Source organism: Elephantulus edwardii, unplaced genomic scaffold (genome assembly GCF_000299155.1).
Source record: "Elephantulus edwardii isolate Elephantulus edwardi_28Jun2011 unplaced genomic scaffold, EleEdw1.0 scaffold00040, whole genome shotgun sequence".
Taxonomy (NCBI): Eukaryota; Metazoa; Chordata; class Mammalia; order Macroscelidea; family Macroscelididae; genus Elephantulus; species Elephantulus edwardii.
The window spans coordinates 2,146,176-2,167,177 of record NW_006399790.1 but is presented as its reverse complement, the minus strand read 5'-3'; the positions used below and the strand labels follow the sequence as shown (position 1 = coordinate 2,167,177).

The 21,002-nt window shown below is 40.6% G+C and overlaps 1 protein-coding gene across 1 annotated transcript in view; it reads left to right on the top strand.

Annotated features, from left to right (window-relative positions):
• PCYT1B (phosphate cytidylyltransferase 1, choline, beta) overlaps window positions 1-21,002 on the top strand; it is a 133,907-nt gene that overhangs the window by 71,105 nt on the left and 41,800 nt on the right. Inside the window, exons 4-5 of the mRNA XM_006885040.1 lie at window positions 14,253-14,404; window positions 16,298-16,376. Of these exons, the coding sequence (XP_006885102.1) occupies window positions 14,253-14,404; window positions 16,298-16,376 (231 nt within the window). The remainder of the gene's footprint in view (window positions 1-14,252; window positions 14,405-16,297; window positions 16,377-21,002) is intronic.

Sequence of the window (21,002 nt, the reverse complement as noted above, 5' to 3'; positions counted from 1 at the left end):
TGAGTTTTGTGCTCTTTAAAGTAGAAAATTGATGGCTCTGAAATCTATTCCCGTTCAGTCTGCTTCTTGAGGAGGTAATAATGAAGTCCAAAAAGAAATACTTAAAAAGCATACATCAATTTCAAAATTCTACAGGCTGTCCCCATGAAGAATTACTGTCTATGGAGTCAAGACTAGTGAAGTCAGGGGATCAATGCATGGTCTTTATTGTCCTCTGCCCCACTCCCCATTGCTGGTGTATCTACTGAGCTGGCTCTGAACATGCTGTGGGGTTTTTCAGAAGTTGTATGTGCTAGGATCATCCCCTCAAGTTTGTCAAATAGAGAAGTGTCAGGCCCCACTCCAGACCCCCTGAATCAGAACCTCAGGGAGTGGAGACTAGCCATCTATTTAGCAAATCCCTTAGGTGATTATGATACTCATTAAAGTTCTCTAACCAGCCATCTGGTCGATATGTGTTGGTAAATGCAAAGAAGCAATAATAGAAAATATCTCAGGATATCTCACGTATGCAGAGAAATAGCAGTCTCTTATCTGCAAGCATGCTGTTGAAATGTACTCACAGAGGGCTATATGTCTATTCTTTTAAATAGGAGACCTGGTGGGCCAAGTGGAACAGCACCTAGCTGCTAACCAAAAGGTTGGCAGTTCAAACCCACCAGCCACTCCACAGGGGAAAGATGTGGCAGTCAGCTTCCATAAAGACTGACAATCTTGGAAACCCTGTGGGGCAGGTTTACGCTCTGCTGCTCTGAGGGTATTCCTTGGAAAAGAACATCTTTCTTGAAAAGGTGGAGGGTCAGTGAAAGAGAGGAAGGTCCTTAATGAGATGGATTGACACAGTGGCTGCAGCAGTGGGCTCGAGGAGATAAGATGATGAGGATGGAACAGGGCAGGACAGGGTTCAGATCTCCTGTTCATAGGGTCACGATGAGTTGCACTTGATTAGATGGCAAAAAAAACAACAACAAACGGTTGCCATGACTCAGAATTCACTCAACAGCATGTATCGAGCATCTATGTGTCAGCTCAAACTCACTGCTGTCAAGTCAGAATTAACTCCTGCTCCTAGATGACCCTCCAGTGGATTTCCAAGGCTACAAATCACATGGGAGATTTTCCATTTTCTTCCTGAGAGCTTCTGGCGGACTCAAACTTCCAGAGAGGTGTGCCCTAGGGTTTGGCAGCACAACCCCTTACAGACTACATCGCCAGTGCTCTTTTGTGTCAGGGATAGTTCATTTATTTAACAAATGTTTGTTCAAAGCAACTATGACCAGGTACTATTTATTAGAGAGTTCACCAGATGAAGGTCCCTGCCCTCAGAGAGTGTACCAATGCTCCAAAAAATGAAGTAAAGTCATTCTGTGACAGTACCATGACTAGAAGTAGGGTGAGGAGAAAATGCATACTGCCAGTGGTGAGGGTGAGATTGCAGTATTTTGTTTCGTTTTTTAAAATTTATTATTAATGTCAATGAAAATTTACAGAGACTTTGGATTTCCATTCATTCATTGTTGCACTTTTCTCCCCTCCAAACCCTCCCCCCTAGTTCATTACCATCTTGGAAAAATAAAATAAAAAGTCTTTCATTGTTTAACAATTCCTCCCCCCAGGTCCACTCCTCTATGCAGCCTTTGCTTTGGACTCCTGTCATGACAAAAATACCTAATCACATATCCCTTTTAAACAGTTTTTCCCCTCATCTGTTTCAATGCAGTATATATTATTGAACCCATCTTTCTCAGTCTCTCCTCAACCCCGAGGTCAGTCCTGTTTTACAACAGTGGCACCATGCAGTATTTGTCCTTTTGTGACTGAGGTACTTTACTCAGCATAATATCCTCAGGGTCACCCATTTTTAATAGTATTGCATGTGTTCGTTGTTTTTCAATGCAGCATAGTATTCCATTGTGTGACTGTACCACAGCTTCTCTATCCATTCATTTGTTGATGAGCACTTAGGTTGTTTCCAACTCCTTGCTACTGTGAACAAAGTTGCAATAAACATGGGTGTGCATATATCTGCTTGGATGTCAGTTATGGTCTCTTTTATTCCCAGTAGTGGAATTGCTGGGTCAAATGGTATCTCTAATTGTAACTTTTTGAGAAAGCGCCATACCACCTTCCACAGTGGTTGCATCATTTTACACTCCCATCAACAGTGAAGAAGAGTTCTAGTTTTTCCACAACCACACAAGCATTTGTTGCTTGCTGTTGTGTTAAATTTTGCTATTCTGACTGGGGTGAGATGATATCTCATATTTGTTTTGATTTGCATCTCTCTTAGAGCTAGGGATTTTGAACATTTCTTCATGTGCTTGTTAGCCATGAATATTTGCTTTGATGAAGTGTCTGTTCATATCCTATGCCCATTGTTCGATTGGATTATTTACTTTTATCTTGTTGTGGTGCTCAAGTATTTTATACATTCTGGATATAAGTCCCTTATCTGTCATTACCAAATACTTTTTCTCAGTCTGTAGCTTCCCTTTTTACCCTGTTGGAGAAGTTTTTGGATGTGCGTAGGGATTTGATTCTTAGAAGATCCCATTCATCTATTTTATCTTCTCCTGGTTGTAGGTTTTTCAGGATACTTGGCAGACTGTTTATGTTGTTGATTAGGACTTCTAGCGTTCTTCCAAGCTTTTCTTTAATGAAGATTATAGTCCTTGGTTTTAGTCCTAGGTCCATGATCCACCTAGAGTTGGTTTTTGTATATGGAGTGAGGTGTGGATCTTGCTTGAGTCTTTTGCAAATACTTTTCCAATTTTGCCAACACCATTTGTTAAAACGGCTGTTGTTTCCCTACTTAACTGATTTCATCTCCTTGTCAAAAATCAGTTGACCATAGATAGGTGGGCTGATCTCCAGGTTCTCAGTTCTATTCCACTGATCTATGTGTCTGTCATTGTACCAGTACCATGCTCTCTTAACCACCACAGCAGTGTAGTAGGATTTGAAATCAGGGAGTGAGATACCTCCTACCTTTCTTCTATTTTTAAGGAGTGCTTTGCTTATTCGGGACTTCTTTCCATTCCAAATGAAACTGGAGATTGCCTTTTCCATCACGTTGAAGAATGGGATTGGTATTTGTATTGGGATTGCATTAAACGTGTAAATTTCCTTTGGTAGTATTGTAATTTTCACAATATTGAGTCTTCCTATCCATGAGCAAGGGATATTCTTCCAGTTCTCCAGGTCTCTTTTTGTTTCTTGTAGTAATGTTTTGTAATTTTCTTGGAATAGATCCTTTGTACTTCTGGTTAAATTTACTCCCAAGTATTTAATCTTGTAATTAGCTATTGTGAATGCTACCGTTTTTCTTAGTTCCGGCTCTGTATTCTCTTTGTCACTTTATTGAAATCAAACTGATTTTTGTATGTTGATCTTGTATCCTGCTACTTTGCTGAACTGGTCCACTGTGTCCAATACTTTTCTTGCTGAGTCTTTAGGGTTTTCTAAGTATACTACCATACCATCTGCATAGAGAGATAATTTTACCTCCTCTTTGCCAATTTGTAGACCTTTTATTCCCTTCTCTTGTCTTATTGCTATCGCTAAGACTTCCAATACCATATTGAATAAGAGAGGTGATAGTGAGCATCCTTGCCTAGTTTCTGTTCTTAAAGGGAATGCCTTTAACCTCTCTCCATTGAGAACAATGTTAGCTATCAGGTTTGCATGAATACTTTTTACTATGTTGAAGAAATTCCCCTCTAATCCTATTTTGTTGAGTGTTTTAATCAGGAAAGGGTGTTGGATTTTGTCAAAGGCCTTTTCTGCATCAATTGATAGGATCATGTAGTTCTTGTTCTTTGCTTTGTTAATGTGAAAAATTACATTAATTGTTTTCCTTACATTGGACCATCCTTGCATACTTGGTATGAATCCCACTTGGTCATGGTGAATTATTTCTTTGACTTATCGTTGAATTCTATTGGCCAGCATTTCATTCAGGATTTTTGTATCTATGTTCATGAGAGATATTGGTGTATAGTTTTCTGTTTTGGTGATGTCCTTTCCTGGCTTTGGTATCAAGGATATGTTTGCTTCATAGAATGAGTCTGGGAGAATTCCATCTTTCTCTATCTCCTGAAATAGTTTATATAGAATTGGTGACAGTTCTTCTCTGAATGTTTGATAAAATTCACTTGTAAAACCATCTGGTCCAGGGCATTTTTTGTTTGGAGGCTGTTGTATTATTACCTTTTCAATTTCTTCTTTTGTAATGGGTCTATTCAGATGTGCAATTTCCATTTGTGTCAGTTTAGGTAGGTTGTGCATTTCTAAGTATTTGTCCATTTCCTCTAGGTTTTCATATTTGTTTGAATATAGCTTTTTGTAATACTCTAATGTTAGCTTTTTTATTTTAGTTGGCTCTGTTGTGATGTTGCCTGATTCATCTCTTATTAGGATTATTTGTGTCTTTTCTTTAGTGAGTTTTGCTAGTGGTTTATCAATTGTCTTGACCTTTTCAAAGAACCAACTCCTAGTTTTCTTGATAGTTTCAAATGTTTTTTGGTTTTCTAGTTTATTTATTTCTGATTTAATTTTCAAAATTGCAGGTTTTTTAGAGGGTCTCGGGTTTTCTTGCTGTTCTTTTTGAATTTGCTGGAGATTTTGGGTTAAAGAGTCAATGGTCACTTTTTCGTGTCTTTTATTGTGTTTGCTTATTGCTATAAATTGACCTCTGATTACTGCTCTGGCTGTTTCCCAGAGGTTTTGTTAAGTGGTGTTTTCATTGTCATTTGTTTCAAGAAACTTTTTAATTTCATTTTTTATTTCTTCTAGTACTCAGTCATGTTCAAGAAAGTGTTGTTCAGCTTTCAGATGTATGGTTTTCTCACTTTTTCTTATTAATTTCTAATTTTGTAGCATTATGGTCTGAAAAGATGCTTTGTATTATTTCTATGTTTTTTAAATTTGTTGATGCTTGCCTTGTGACCTAGAATGTGATCCATTCTGGAGAACATTCCATGCACATTTGAGAAGATATACTGTGCTTTTTTTGGTTGCCTTAGCCTGTAAATATCTATGATGTTAAGTTGGTTTATTGTGTGGTTTAATTCTTCAGTATCTTTGGTGGGTTTCTTTCTGGTAGTTCTATCTTTTCTTGAGAGGGGTATATTGAAGTCTCCAACTACTATAGTAGTGTTGTCTATTTCCTTTTTCAGTTGTGTTAATATTTATGTATTTTGCAGGTCTTTCATTTGGTGCATAGATATTTATTATTGTTATGCCCTTTTTTTCTATTGACCCTTTCAGCATTATGTCCTTCCTTGTCCTTTGCCATGGTTTTTACATTGAATTTATCAGAGATTAAATTGCTACTCCTGCTTTTTTCTGGTTGCCATTTGCTTAGTACATTTTCCCCCACCCTTTTATTTTTAGTCTTTTTTTATTTTCATTTTTCAAGTGTGTTTCTTGTAGACAACATATTGATGGATTTTGGTTTTTTATCCAATCAGCTACTCTTTTTCTCTTCAGTGATGCATTTAAAACCATTCACATTCAGTGTGGTGATTGAAAGGCAAGGTTTTATTGCTCTCATTGTGTTCTTTTTGGTGTTGTTGTTAGTTAATTTGGACCATGCAGCTTTCTGTGGTATGTCTGTAAAAAGGACATCTCTGAGTCTTTCCTGAAATGCTGGTCTTGTTTTTATAAACTCTCTTAGGTTCTGCTTTTCTGGGAATGTCTTGATCTCTCCTTCATATTTGATGGATAATTTTGCTGGGTACAAGTATTCTTGGTTGACAGTTGTGTTCTTTGAGTGTTGGATATATGTCCTTCCACTCTCTTCTTGCTTGCATGGTTTGTGCTGAGTAGTTAGCACTTAATCTTCTCTGTTCTCCCTTGTAGGTTACTCTTCGTTTCTCCCTTGTTGCTTTCAGGATTCTCTTATCTTTGGTTCTGGAAAATTTAACTATGATACACCTTGATGTTTTTCTTTTGGGGTCTAGTCTATATGGTGTTCGCTGAGCTTTTTGAAAATATATTCTCTCATTCTTCATTATGCCTGAGAAGTTTTCAAGTAATTCTTCCACAACTTTACTTCTTCCTTCTTTCTTAAATTTCACTGGTTCTGTGTTCCATCTCTTCAATTCTGCTCATTTGTCCCTCCATCATGTTAATAGCCTCTGAAACATTGGACCTAATATTTTGGATAGTGATTTCTTGTTTTTTTTCAGTGCACTAATGCCTCATTTGTTTTCTCTGCATTGTTTTTGTTTTGTTTTTTAGCTCCTTCTGGTTTCTGCTTGTAGATCCTATAATTCTTCAAGTTTTTCTTTTATCCATTGAATATATTCATTCTTCTTTTTAATTGTGTCAGAAATTTCCATCAGACTTTCTGGTTTCAGGAAATCTATTGGTACTGTGTCAACCTTGGGGGTGACATCTTGCTTTGCTCTTGTGTATTGTGTGGGACAGCTTGCTTTCCTCAAGACATATTTTCTTGATCAGAAGACAATGCTTTAGAGATCAGTTGGGAAGCTACCCCACTTATGTGTTTCTCTGAACTTCTGACTCCAAGGAAATGTCATTTCAGAGCCTGTGAGAGCAACCTCTTGTTGGTAAGACAGGCCAAGGTGCTCCCAATCAAAGGGAAGTTGATTGCCCAGACATGTAGGCTCTGGTGTGGAGCCATATGGGGTGAGGCAGGCACAGGGTTGGGGTGATCGCAAGGGCAGGTCAAACACTTGGGGGACCTCACTCAGACCCAGGTGTCTGGGTGTGCTCACGATTGGGGTCCCTACTCAAATTCCCACTCTCCATCTCCCATCCAGTTGTTTTCACTCAGTGGTCCCTGCCCAGTGGCATTTACACAGGTGCCCTCATGCAGCAGCTCCTGCCCAGTTAAGGTCCTGGGTCCAATGGGACCCAAAAAGTCAAAGTCAAATTCCCAATGACCCACTCGCCTCTGGCTGGTTTGCAGAGTCCACAAAAGTTCAGACAGATTACCACTGGCTGGCTCATTCCTGGGCAGTTGGCGTGGCCCAAGAGAGGTCGGCCAAATTCCCCCACTGGTGGGCATGCCCTTGGGTGCTCTCCCAGGTAATCAACAGTGCCCCAGAAAACCCAGTCAGGATCCTACCGGACTTCCTCCTGCCAGATTAGTCCCACAGCAGGTTGGTTGGTGGTTTCGGGTGATGGGTGGATCTGTAGCCTAGCTTTGTGTTTCTGTAGCTCCAAAAGAAATTGCTTAAACAAAAGTTCTGACTTGAAATGCTACTGTCCACAACTCATTGCATTGGTTGGTCTCTGTGTGGCGTGAAGGACTCTCTAGTGGCCTTTGGGTGCCACTGGGTCACAGGGCTGTGGCAGGGGCAGATGTGCGTGGTTGTGGAGCCACCATGGGGATGGGAGGAGAGTAAGTCTGGGGTGTGGAGGGGGGAAGCACCGGCTCGGGTACTGCCACCAGGAGGCAGGAGGTAGAGTCTGGGCACTGCCAGGGATTTATGTGACGGCAGGTCACGTGGTGGGGTCACGTGGTGGCGGGCCCACACAGTGGCAGGCAGTCACTCCTCTGGGGTCACACAGTAGCTGGAGGCAGTTGCTCCCCTGGGTCACACAGTGGCCAGCGATGGTCACGCCTCTAGGGTAACGAGGTGGCTGGCAGGTGGTTGCTCTTCCGGGGTCTTGTGGAAGCTGGGGGCAGTCAATTGCTCCTCCAGAGTGTTTGCTCCCTACTTGCTCCTGGTGGGTGGGTTCCACGGTGGCTTGGCTAGTGTCTTTTGGCTGGGAGTGGCTGTCCTGCGTGTGGTTCAAATTCCAACTCTCATGCCCATCTCGGTTCCAGCGGCCGCGCTGGGTTCCTTCTGGCCGCTCTGGGTTTCGGCATTGCAGTTTAATAAGATGCTCAGGGGAGAATCCTCTGGAGAGGGAGGGAAGGACTGAGGCCTTGGAGTATTTGGAGTACACCTGTTACAGCTCTGGGAACTAGGAAGTACAAAAGCCCTGCCACAATAAGAGATCTGGTCAGAGAGGCAAGGAGTGGTAGGTGAATCTCATAGGGCCTTGTAGGCTCCTGATGTGGGGCCCCAGTAGACTTTGACTTTCACTTGGAGCAAGTTGAGAATGATTCTGAGCCCCAGAATAACATGATCTGATAGTTTTTCATAGGACAGTTCTGGTCAATGAGAATAGATTGCTGGTGGATGGGCAAAGTGATCAGGAAACCAAATAGGATGCCACTGCAGTAATTCATGAAGGAGATGGGGATGGACTAAAATGGAAGCTTTGGAGGTGCTGAGAGTTCATGTTTTTTGGGTGCGCTGTGAAGGCAGATGGACCAGTTTTGCTGATGGATTGGATGAGGAGTGAGAGAAGACAGAGAAGAGTTGACTCCAAGGCTTTGACCTGAGTGATTGAAAGGATTATATTGTCATTTAGAGAAATGACAAAATCTATAGCGTTACAGGTTCGGGAGAACCAGATAAAAATGTGTGAGGTTATACAGCTTTTGATCTAAATTCATCTAGAGCAAAATATAAAGGTAGAAACCAAGATTCAAGAAACTAGTCCACAGGACTAAATGGATAATTGCACCATGGCCACCTCTGCCTTGAGACCAGGGGTTGATGACCCAGCTATAATAGGTGGATGGAAAGGGAGAAAATGTAGAACAGAACCTCAATTCCTCGGGGGGAAAAATCAGGATTACTGGTCCAGTCAAGCAAGGAGGACTCCCCAAGACTATTGCATTCAGGTACTTTTAAAATCTTGAACCAAAATTAGCTCCTGAGGTTGCCTTTTACCTAAATAACAGATTGGCTCAAATAATCAAGAACATCACCTGTGAGTACTGTGCAACTTAATAAAAAATCATCCACTTGAATGCAAATGGTCAACTATTACTTTAAAGCAGAGATGAGAAGATAAGGGGGTAGACACACTTGATTCATGATGACAGAACAACCAGAAGAGAAATAGTAAGTATGGCCACACACTCAGAAGAAAATCAACATTGTCACTAAACAATTTGTATAGAAATTTTTGGATGGGAACCTAAACTGTACACTTTTACAGAAAATGCACTGAAATGTTAAGAAAAAAGTTTGCAAGGTTTATACATTTTACTTTTTTCTAGAGTCTGGGGGAGTAGTCCCTATTTCCCTACTTCTTATTTATCCAGGCACCTTTCAGGCAAATTGGCAAAAGTAGATAACCTCTGCCTCAAAGTTGTTATGTAAATTTTAAATGATGCATAGCCATAGCCATTTATTGGACCTTGTTTCAGACACAATTCTAGATTTTAATTTATTTGTTCTGTAGTCGTTATCATTAGAGAATGTGAGATTACTTTGCCTGTCCTGGGGATTACTCAGGTTGTACCTTGTCCTGGCTTTAGCGTGTCTGTGTGACTTAATCATAGAAGACAGGTGTCTCTGGCATGGGCTGCAATTAATGCATTAGAGAGATTTCTAGTTTGCTTCCAGATCACCCACAAGGAAGCCAATATCATACTAAAGCAAATCCTACCACTGTTTTGGTTTCCCAACACATATAGGAGTTATACTTATGCCAGACTATGGTCTCTGTGTGCATTAGCATTATGAAATGTTAAAGTATTGTGAGAATTACCAAAAGGTCACACCGAGACATGAAGTGAGCATATACTGTTGGGAAAATAGTGCCAATAGGCTTGCTACTAACAGGGTTGGTTTTTACATGTCTTCACTTTGTTAAAAAAAAAACAAAACACACACACACACCCCAAATACAAAACAACAAAGAGTATGGGGCATCATTTGGATTTGTGTGGTTTGTTTGTTTTGGTTTTGTGTTTGTTTTTTTTTAAATAGAGATTTTTTTGTTTTGTTTTGTTTTTTTGAGATGTAGTTTTTTGTGTTGTAGTTTGGTGGGTTTTTTTTATTTTTTCCATGAACATTAAAATTTTATTTGCTGACCAATGTACCCTGGAGCACAACCAGAATAGACACTTTTTGGTAACTTCATTTATGCCCCAGTTTGACCTTTATGAGTGTGGTCATCTATTTACTTTAAATAGACAAACTACTGGTTCTTACTAATTTCAACTTTGTTAGCTTTGTGTTTTAAAGAAAGAAATTTACTTTATACTGATTTGCTTACAAAAGTCAGATGCATTATTTTTTCACACTGGATCTTTCCCATTTCCTTTACTCTCCTCTCCCTCCACCAATTAAATTGTGTGACCTTATGATTATCCCCCAGCCCAGCCCATCCTCACTCTGCTCCTACCCTCCCCCTCTTGTATCCTTATACCTGTTTTACTACTTATATCTCTATTTTTTTTAAAAAAAATTTTATTGGGAAAAACATGTTGGGGATACAAGGAGGTGAGGGTCGGGAGCAGAAGGGTGAGGATGGGCAGGGATGAAATTGCAAGGATGCAGTTGTAGGACTGCACAATTTGGTTGGTGGGGGCAGTAGGTAAAGGAAATGAAAAGAATCCAGTGGGGCCCAGATGATACAGGGCAGTGGTAAGCATAGTCCAATAGTGATTAAACAAACTGTCTTATTTACTTGTGACTTTCTCATTTGGGAATTGGGCTCAGACTCTCTGGCTTCTTCATGCTGAACAGAGGTGTTGATATGAAGGGAGAAAGGGAGCACACTTTATCACCTTACTGGTGGTCTTGGGTTAAAGCTGCTTGTCTTCTTGCTCTGTTAGAAGATATTTTCTTGACATTTACTCCCCTCTGGACTGCAAAGTGTTTTCCCAGGTGGGTCCATTGGGGATGGCTGACTGAACCCTGAGGCTCCATCCTCCTTTGCTTTCTTAACTGGCAGGTATATTTCCTTTTTGCCTCTGGAACTGGGTTTAGGGTCAGGTCTGAAGTAAAACTCAGTGTTAAGGTTACCTATAGGAAAGGGAGCAAACCTAGAGAGAACAAACTTGTGAGTTACAAATAGAAAGGCTTTGGGGTATTACTTACAGGTGTACTGGGGGAGAGGGTGGAGGAAAATAGCCTAGATAAAATTCTCTGTATACCCTAGGCAATTTTTTTCTACACAGGATTTCGATGGCACCACCTGATGGCTAAGGAGCTCACCCTGAGGGCCAAATGGCTCGTCTCTATTTCTATAATAACGGTCTTACAAAGTATTTGTCCTTAAAGGACTGAGTAATTTCACTTAACATAATGCTCACCAGTCTCTCTCAATTTATGTAGTACTTTTTAATACCATTGCTTTTGCATGCTGTGTAGTTTTCCATCATGTGAATGTACCATTATTTTGTGTGTGTCTGTGTGTATTGTCAAATTGGATCTGACTGGTAAAGGAGGAGATTGTCCCTCCTTCTCCAGCAGAGCAACTGGTGGATTTGAACCACACGCTTTTGGGATTGCAGTGCAGCTTCTTGTCACTAGGCCACCAGATCTCCCCGTACCATAATGTCTTAATCCATTCAATTGTGGTTAGGCATTTGGGCTGTTTTCATGTTCTTGTGATGGTGAATAATGTAGCTATGAACATTGGTGTGCAAATCTCCATTTGTCTCTCTAATTTTCCCAGGGTATATTCCAAACAGTGGAATAGCTTGGCCATACAGAATTTCTATGATAGACTTTTTGAGGAAGCGCCAAACTGCCTTCCAGATTGTATAAGACTTCCTATCTCACCACGTCTCCTCTAATTGGTACTTGCTGTCCTGTTAAACTTTGCCACTGCAACTAGAGTGAGATGGTAGCTCATTGTGTAGCCAGTGATTTTGAGCATTTCTTCATGTGTCTGTTGACCATCTGAATATCTTTCTCTGTGAAAATTTTGTCCATGTCTTTTGCCCATCTTGTAATTGTGCAATCAGACTTTTTCTTGTAGAGGCCCTTTAAGGTTCTGTAAACTTTTGTTATGAGGCCCTTGTCCAAGATGGTTTTACCAAATGGTTTTTTCCAGTGAGGTTTTCCTTTCACTCTGTTTTGTGATCAATGGAACATTCATCAATTTTATCCTCTCCTAGTTGTGTATTTCTGGCTGTATTAGTCAGCCTTTTTATACCATGAGCTAAGCCTTCTAAGTTGGTCCTACTTTGTCTCTTACAATCTTCATGGTTTTGGGCTTTACCCCTAGGTCTCTGATCTACATTAAGTTGATTTTTGAGAGATGTGCATCCTGTGTCAGCTTTCTACGGGTAGCCAATTTTGCCAGCATCATTTGTTGAGGAAGTTGTCATTTCCCCACTTGATAGGTTTTGTTTCCTTGTCAAATATCAGTTGACCACAGATAGATAAATGTCTGGGTTCTCAATTTTATTCCATTGCTCTCGCATCATTTGATTTAAGGAAAATACATTTTAAACCACACTTGAGACTGTTAAAAATCTGCACACTTATTGTATATACCAAATGCCTTTTTTCACTCATTACAGTGTGCAATTCCACTGAACAACTCATGCAATCAATAGAAATAATCATATGTAATAGCTTAAAGAGAACCTGAGTGAGGCCCAGTCGGCAGTGGTGAGCGCCGGGTCCTCAATGGTATTGGTAAGCGAGATTGTTAGCATAGTGATCTTTCTTCCAAACATGGGAAATCTTAGAAAAAATGCCTTTGTCAACAACAAATAAATATATATAATTTATGTATTCATATTTATATATATAGTTAAATATATAGTTATATATAATATAAAGTTATATATATAATTTGGGATAGGGTAATAACTACTATATATTTCTGTATATCTCCATCCTAAAAATAAAATCCTTTGTAAGGCTAATAAAAACCCAAACCTATTGGCATCATGTTGATTCTGAGTCATAGCAACCCTCCAGTATAGAATAGAATAGTCCCAGAGAATTTTCGCGGCCATACATCTTGATGGAAGCAAACTGCTACATTTTTCTCTAGTAGAGGAGAGGTGAGTTTGGAGTGCATTTGAACCACCAGCTCTTGGTTAGCAATCAAGTGCCTAACCACTGTACCTGAACTCCTTTCAAGGCCAGTACTTGCTGCTTTCATGTCAGTTCTGCCTTGCTGCAGCAGCTCCATGAGGTTTCCCAGAATGTAAAAGCTTGACGTAAGCAGACTGCCACTTCTTCCTGTCACAGAGCAGCTAGTGGGCTTGAACTGAAGACGGCTTGGTTAGCAGCTAAGTGCTCAGCCACTGCACCACCAGGTTCTTTTCTAAAGCTGATTGTGACTGTTACAGAAACCTCAGATCTGGAAAGGACAAGAGATGTAGCAAGATTCCGCTCTGCTAGATGCAATCTGGTATTTTGACTTTCTCTCCTTGGTTGTATAGTCTGATACATAGTGATTGGATCTTAATCCAGGTAACAGAAGTGTGCGAGTGGTATGTGTATATACATACTATCTATGTGCACATACACACATGAATTATTCTTGGTCAATAGGTACTGTGATCTAGTGAAGGAATTGGAGCTGATCACTGAAACTTTATATCATTCAGTCCTCTTAGTTCTTCTTTCTCCCTACTTAGTCCGTTCATTCAGTTGTTTCTTTTTTAAATTTGTATTTATTCAACCATTCTGCAACATTTTATTGTAGAACATTACTTACAATTGATCAATGCCATTTCTTACAGCAGTCTCATCAAATCCTTGCTGTGTCTTCCCTTTCCCTTCAGCCTCAGCGTCCGTTGTTATCTCCCCACCCCCTCCCTTCCCTCCTGTCTCTGTCAGTCCTCCACAGTTATTTCTATCTGTGTGCAAACCTTTATTTAGGTTTTTTTGTCACTCAGCCATGCATATCCTGTTCCATATTGTTAATTATAGTACACACAATGCCTGATTGTCCATTCATTTCACATCGTCCTCCTCTTCACCTATAAAGTGTTCATTGTCTATCCATTCATTTCCTACTCCCCCCCACCCCAGTTACCATATTAGATTGAGTCTTTCATGTCTAAACCTTTCTCAGGTTTGCTTTAAGTTTGTTGGTTGTTGTGATTTTTTATTTTAAATAACAGTAGTTAATTTATTTCCAATTATTTTTACTAAAGGGTGACCTAGGCAAATAAAGATAAGAAAATCACATTAGGTAGTGTGGAGAACACTTTTCGTAAAAACTGCAATGGTAATTAGCACTGAAATGAAATTCTGAATGGCTGGGGGATTGCAGCTTGCTTCACTCTCTTGATCCATTGTCCCTATTAAATTGGGGGGGAAAATTGAGTTCAGTTATGCTGAGCACCCAGTGAGGCTACGCTCCTTTTGTCTTGCTGAAGAAAGCTAGATCTGCAAGCTTGTGGTTGTGAGAAGGGCAGGGTCAGGAATTGCATTTAACACATTTGCTGCTTTCAGTTTGCAGTGATGACCTCACTCACAAATTCAAAGGTTTCACTGTGATGAATGAATCGGAAAGATACGAAGCTCTGAGACACTGTCGCTATGTGGATGAAGTCATCAGAGATGCTCCATGGACACTCACACCTGAGTTCTTGGAAAAACACAAGGTACTTTTCCTTCATTTACATTCTCTAAGTAGCAGGTTAGGGAGTATAGTACTTTACAGATGGTCCAAAGAGATTCTTCAGACATCTACGAGAGGCAGCCTCAGGAACTGTCATGTTGGTGTCACATGATTGCAGTTCCTCTAGTTTGCCTTGATGGGGGCCTATAGTCCTTTCAGTTCCTCCAGTGTGGGTTCTGGAGGTACACCACTCAGACCTGTATGTTGCTTCTCAAACTCATTGTTGTCAAGTTAGATGTGAATCATTGCTGAGCCTCCCTTGTTTCCTGAGACTGTAAATCTCACATTAGGAGATTTCCCATCTTTCCCTTGTAGAACTATTGGTGGACTCAAACTACCAGACCTTTGGGTTAGCAGCTCAACTTGCGATGGACTGTGGAGTGTCAGAGAAAGAGGGGAAGACCCTCAACAAGATAGACTGGCACAGTGACTAAAACAGTAGACTTGAATATATTTGAGATGGTGAGGATGGCACAAGATGGCAGGGCTCAGCTCTGTTGTTCATAAAGTCACTTTGAAATGTGACAGCACCTTACAACAACCATTCCACCAGAACTCCCTAAATGCTGCTTCTCTCTCTCCCTGAATGTGGAACTTTGAGGAAGATATTTTAGCCTCTCTATGCTCACTTATCTATAAATTTTGGTTTATCATAGCTCTTTCATCACGAGGCTTTATCAAGGCTCTAATAAAAGAAAATCCATAGTAAGAGCTTAAAAAATGCTAGCCGCTGTCATTCGCATCATCATCATCATTGATGCTTACAGAATCACTACACTAATTTTTCATGGAGCAAATGAATACACATCTTAGCCAAAGGTTAGGGGTCATGCTTCAAGGAAAGAACTCTGTGTCTTCAATTTTTGTGGCCCAGAGAAACCGTTCATACTGACATAAGATTTTTATTAGTTGAAAACATGAGAAATTCTTTTGATCTGCATCAAATTATGTGCTTTGTATCTCCCTACCAGCTTCGCATTAGGAGCTATTCTTTCCTTTTATAAGCAGTACCAAAAAAAAAATAAGATTAAGCTGTTCTAAGAGTTTTCTTTTCTATTTTTAAATTCACGATGCAGAAGAGAATAGAGAACACTGATAAATGTGCATGGGTAATAGCAGAGGAGACAATTTCCCAGCAAGAATGAAAAGAAAGAGGAAAAACTACAATATCATTTGCGTCCAGCAATCACCAACACATTTTTACTAAGCAGCTATTGTATACGCAACTTGTGCTAGGCATGATGGGAAATGCCAATAACGCTATGGTGCCTGCCATTTATTAAATATTTACCATGTGTCCAGTGCAGTGTTAAGTGCTTGGCTATTACATGATCACATCTAACCTTATGGCTACCCTGAGGAGGAACTGCCGTTATTATCATCATCTTTATTATTACACATTGGAAAGCAGGGGGGAATTATGTTTGAGGAATAAAAATAGAATGATAATAATAATTAATGTTTATTAAGTGCTTATTTCATACTAGCTATTAAGCACTTTTATACATATGATAGAGTTTAATCCAGTGGTTTTTAACTGGATGTGACATTGCCCCCCAGAGGACATTTGTCATTATCTAGATACATTGTTGGTCATCACAAGTAGAGGGTGCTACTGGCATCTAGTGGGTAAAGGCTAGGGGTGCTGCTTAGCATCTTACCATGCACAGGACAGCCCCAAATGTCACTATTACCAGCAAATATTTATTCTCCTAGCTCTTGTTTTCGCATGGGAAGGATTCACACAAACAGTATACATTTAGCACGTGAATGTTTTGTTTCAAGACATTTTGGGGCAGGAAACCAATTACCATTAAGTCCATTTGCCTTGTTTAAATCCACTACTGATGTCATTCTTCTCTCTCTCTCTAAACAGATTGACTTTGTGGCCCATGATGACATTCCATATTCTTCAGCTGGCTCTGATGATGTTTACAAGCATATAAAGGAAGCAGGTAAGGCGATCTTCTGTGATCACCTGTCCAATGCCTTGCAGTGATCAGGTTTAATAAGAGACCTGTATCTTCGAACTGTAGGGGATTCATATATTGTTATTAATGTGCCATTGAGAGAGAACAGACTCATAACTGATCCTCCAGCAGGTTTTTAGAGGCCATTAATCACATGAGAGATTGCCTATCTTTTTCCTACGGAGCTGCTGGTGGATTAAAATGGCATGCCTTTGGGTTAGCAGCCAAACTCCTTACCCACTAGGCTACAAGAACTTGCTATTGGTATATGCTAGGTTTATTTACATAGGAACTAATTAGAGCACCAAAATAGTCAGCTTCAGGTTAACACTCAGTTCATCAGAGCAAAGTCACAGGACACTTTTGCCTAAAGGGCAATCATTCCACATTCACAATTGATTGAGTCTCAGCAACACTATGATTTTATACTCTTAAGAAAGTTCCTTTTAGAAGATGACAAATGAGGGAAGCTCTGGTGGCCTAGTGGCAAGAAGCTGTACTGCAATCTCAGAGGTGTGCGGTTCAAATCCACCAGATGCTCTGCTGGAAAAGGAGGGGCAATCTCCTCCTTTACCTGTCAGATCGAATTTGACGGTACACACACAAAATCATAAAAAAATTTAAAAAAATTAAAGAAGACAACAAATGACTGCCTAATTAATGATCTGGACTCCCTGTCTCCAAAGTCATTCTCATCATAGGTCTAGTATCACCTGATCATGTGATGCTGATGTCCTCAGGTATCCTATGTAGATGCAAGAATAGAATGGGTATGCATTTGAAGACTCGAGTGCAAGATTTCCTTCCTGAAACTCAGAAGTGATGTTCTCGAAGTCAGATGTGGTTCTTGAGTTTCAGAAAGTTAGCACTTTTCTCACTGAACAAGTCGGGGTTTGGGGATGGGATACTGGAATTGATAGGTGTAAAACTACATTTTAAATGGCTTAGTTTATTTTCTGCTTCTTAACCATCTACCATACATCTCCTCTATAACCACTATTAATTACATCCATATATATATATATATATATATATATATATACCTTCTTGCAAGCAGGAGTGGCATCCACTTCCTAAACAACATACCTGCAGAAACTCAATGAACTTTGATAAATGTCCATAGTTATAGAAAGGCTTCAGACCTTTTGTTCATAGGGTCACTATGAGTTGTGCTTGACTCACTTAAAGGCAGTCAACAACAACATATATGACTTCCCCTGTTCATTAAACCATGTGGCATGGAACAGATACTCTAGTTTGAGATACTATATTCTTTCCTTAGAATTTTCAATCAAGAAGTCTTAACATACACATTATTCTCCCTTTGACATCTGCCATCAGAGTCACCACCCCACATTGCTGGGAGCCAGTGGAACCCTGGGATTTCTCATAATCTCCACCCTCACCTTTCGCTGCTACTCATGGACTTTTGCAGTTCCCAAACCACTCTCGCATCACCTTCACATCACTGGGCCATATCAAGATCTACTCAGGCACATCTCCTTCCTTCCCCGATTGTAGCTTTCTGATATCAGCTACTTCTATCTCTTCTCAGCCTATTCCCACTTTGTCCTGCCCAGCCTCAGTCTCTGTTACATGATTCCTTTCCTTGTGCTGTGGTGACCCATCTATCAGTCATGTTGATTTAAAATCTCACCTCACTCCTGTATTCCCTTAGAGGGTTGTCAGAAAGTTTTAAGATGTCCTCCATGATCTACTGGAAAGCAAGTGTAACACACACAAGGGGAAGGGAGGGAGCCAAGCCAGGTCCTGTTTGCTGCCTGCCATCAGAAATACTCTACTGAGGCTAACTCATGATGGCATGGAGCCTCTGCAACACTAGTTCCCCTGAGAACTCCTGTTGAGTACCAAAGTGCAAGGCCCTCTGCTGTGGGTTTTCTAAAAGGATCTGTCCCCTGCCTCTGCCCCTTCCCTGGAGTTTTGGGCTTGAGTGGGGCAGGTGACAGGCCCCACTCACACTCTCTTAGTTCTGCAGCTTTCCTCCTGATGTTTCAATATGTTCCTTCTCTTGGTGGCTCTTGTTTTCTTCCCTGGAGGGCCTTCTCATCTTCCCAAGAGGGCCTTTCCTTTTTCCTGGAGGGCTGGAAACTGCCTTTGTGTTAATTCCGTGACCTCCCCACTCTAGAACTTACAGAAGAGCATTCTGTGTCCTGAGTCTGAGTAGCTTCTAGTTCTTAATGAAGTTTCTCTGATAGTTAGAAAAACCTTCTGTTTCCCTAGCTTTTCATAACTACTATATTTTTAAGCAAACTTTGAAAAGAACCTATTTCAGAAGTCCAAAGCTGAGCATGCTCTTTTGGATTCTGCAGCACATTTGCACCCACCCCCCAAGGTGATAGAGGTCTCAGTGTCAGTGAGACAGACCTCAGAGAAGCCAGAAACCCCAGAAATGAAGATAACTTGAGTTTAAATTTCAGAAAATGATTGCCTGTAATTTACTTAGTCTCCCTGATGATGCTTTTGTTGCTATACATGTCTTCTGACCACCCAAGGAGGCTCCATGTTGTCCAGCAAAGCTGGTGACTGGGGCTCTCTCAGCCACTTAGAAAGGCCTTAATCATTGGTCACAAGCATTGGACAGGAGTTCTGGAAGTCTCAAGTTCCAGTCTTTATTAAGAAGTCCTAAAAGAAAAAACTTCATACCATCCTTGGAAGACTTGTGGTTCACTGTTGAGAGAGGAATGGGCAGCAAAGAAAGTAACCGAAGCACTAGCTACATTGAGACGGTTTATGGTATAGGGTGGTTTAGGATAGTAATAACTGAAAATTCATTGCTGTAAGGATTGATTTCTAGCTGCCTCTCCAGTGGGTTTTCAGAGGTTGTAAATCAAATGAGAGAAGATTGCCTGCAGAACAGCTGGTGGATTCAAACCGTGCACCTTTGTATTGGCAGTGCAATTCTTTACAGCTAAGCTATCAGAGCTCTTTGTCTATTATTGGTCATCTATAAAGACATATTGTGATGGGAAAATCTGCTGTTAGGGACCTCTCCAAAGTACTGAAGAGCAATGGTGTCAATCTGGAGAATAAGGTGTGTCTTATACAGGCCATGGTCTTTGCAGTCACTTGCTATGTGTCAGAGAGCTGGACAATGACTAGGGAAGATAGACGGAGAATTGATGCTTTTGAGCTGGGGTGTTGGAGAAGAGTATTGAATATACCATGGACTGCTAGGAGAACAAACAGGTTTGTCCTGGAGAGGGTTAAACCAGGCTGCTCCTCGGAGACAAGGATTCTGAAGCTTTGTCTGACATACTTGGGACAAGTTGCAAGGAGAGACAAGTCTTTGGAGAAGGATGTCATGCTTGGGAGGGTGGAGGGACAGCACAGGAGAGCATCCTCAGTCATTGTCCAGATCCCATATGCATAGCAAAGAATTGAGAACACCATGGACTGAGGCAGGTGTACCTTAGTCTCTAGAGTGACATCATTGCTCTTTAACACTATGGCGAGATCCTTGACAGCAGATTTTCCTAAAGCAACTCATCTTTTTATTTCCTGACTGCTGATGACAAAAGTGTCGATTGTGGATCTGAGCAATAGGGCATTGTTAATAATCTCAATCTTTTCTCCATCATGATACTGTCAATATATCTCTACATATTATTAGTCATATCTGTATATCTAAGATATACACTCTAGATACAAATACAAAGATATGACTAATAATAGACACAGGGACTGCAGCAGTGGGCTTGACAGGGTTCAGATCTGTTGTTCATAGGGTTGCTATCAGTCATACTCATCTCAGTGGCTACTAACAACATCAACGATAATAGACAAGGGAGCTTTAATAGGCAAGGACTCTCCTTTGTGGTCCTTCAATCTGCTCTGCTGATTCCTCCCCAGAAGAGAGTCCATGTGGAGATTCATTTGGGGTCCAGGTAGAGAAGGCCAGAGTATTCACTGTGGGAGAAGGATGCTCAGAAACAGCCAGGGTATTCACGTTTGGCTTTTATTCTTGAATCATGGTCTATCGAGGACATATATTTTATAGCACTCCTTTCTGTTTGTAAGAGCAGCAAGTCAACCTCCCCTTTAGCAAAGCTGGATGAAAATCTGGAGCTTAAATTAAATAGACTGTAAGGTCCACATTACTCATCATCATTCTAATATTGCCTACTACTGTTGAAAGTTTCCTTCATTAACATGTGCTTTGCTGCTGCTTAAAATAGCTCTATAACCAAACGCCGCAATTCTGAAAAGCATGATAAAAAAGGTTCTCTGCTCATGCTCATTACTGAATATTTTTAGCAGAGTAATAATTAGGATTTGGAGGAAGCTGGGTGCTTCATTATATCAGCAGAGGGCTTAGTTTCTTTGGGAGATCTACCTCCCAACCAGCTCAAGCAAATCTGTCCCTGACTCCAACCTCAACTCCAGTTTGTTATTCAAACATGGAGTCCTCACCCTCTGACTTCATCAAAAGAGTGAGCCCATGTCACAAGTGTCTAAATGACTTGCTAAAATACTTTAGTTGGTAGCTTAAAAATCTTATTAACATTTCAGCAGGCAGAGGTGTGTGTGTGTGAAATATCTGTCTGGGTTTTCTCCATCTCTGAAGACATACATACACACTCTCCCTTTCCT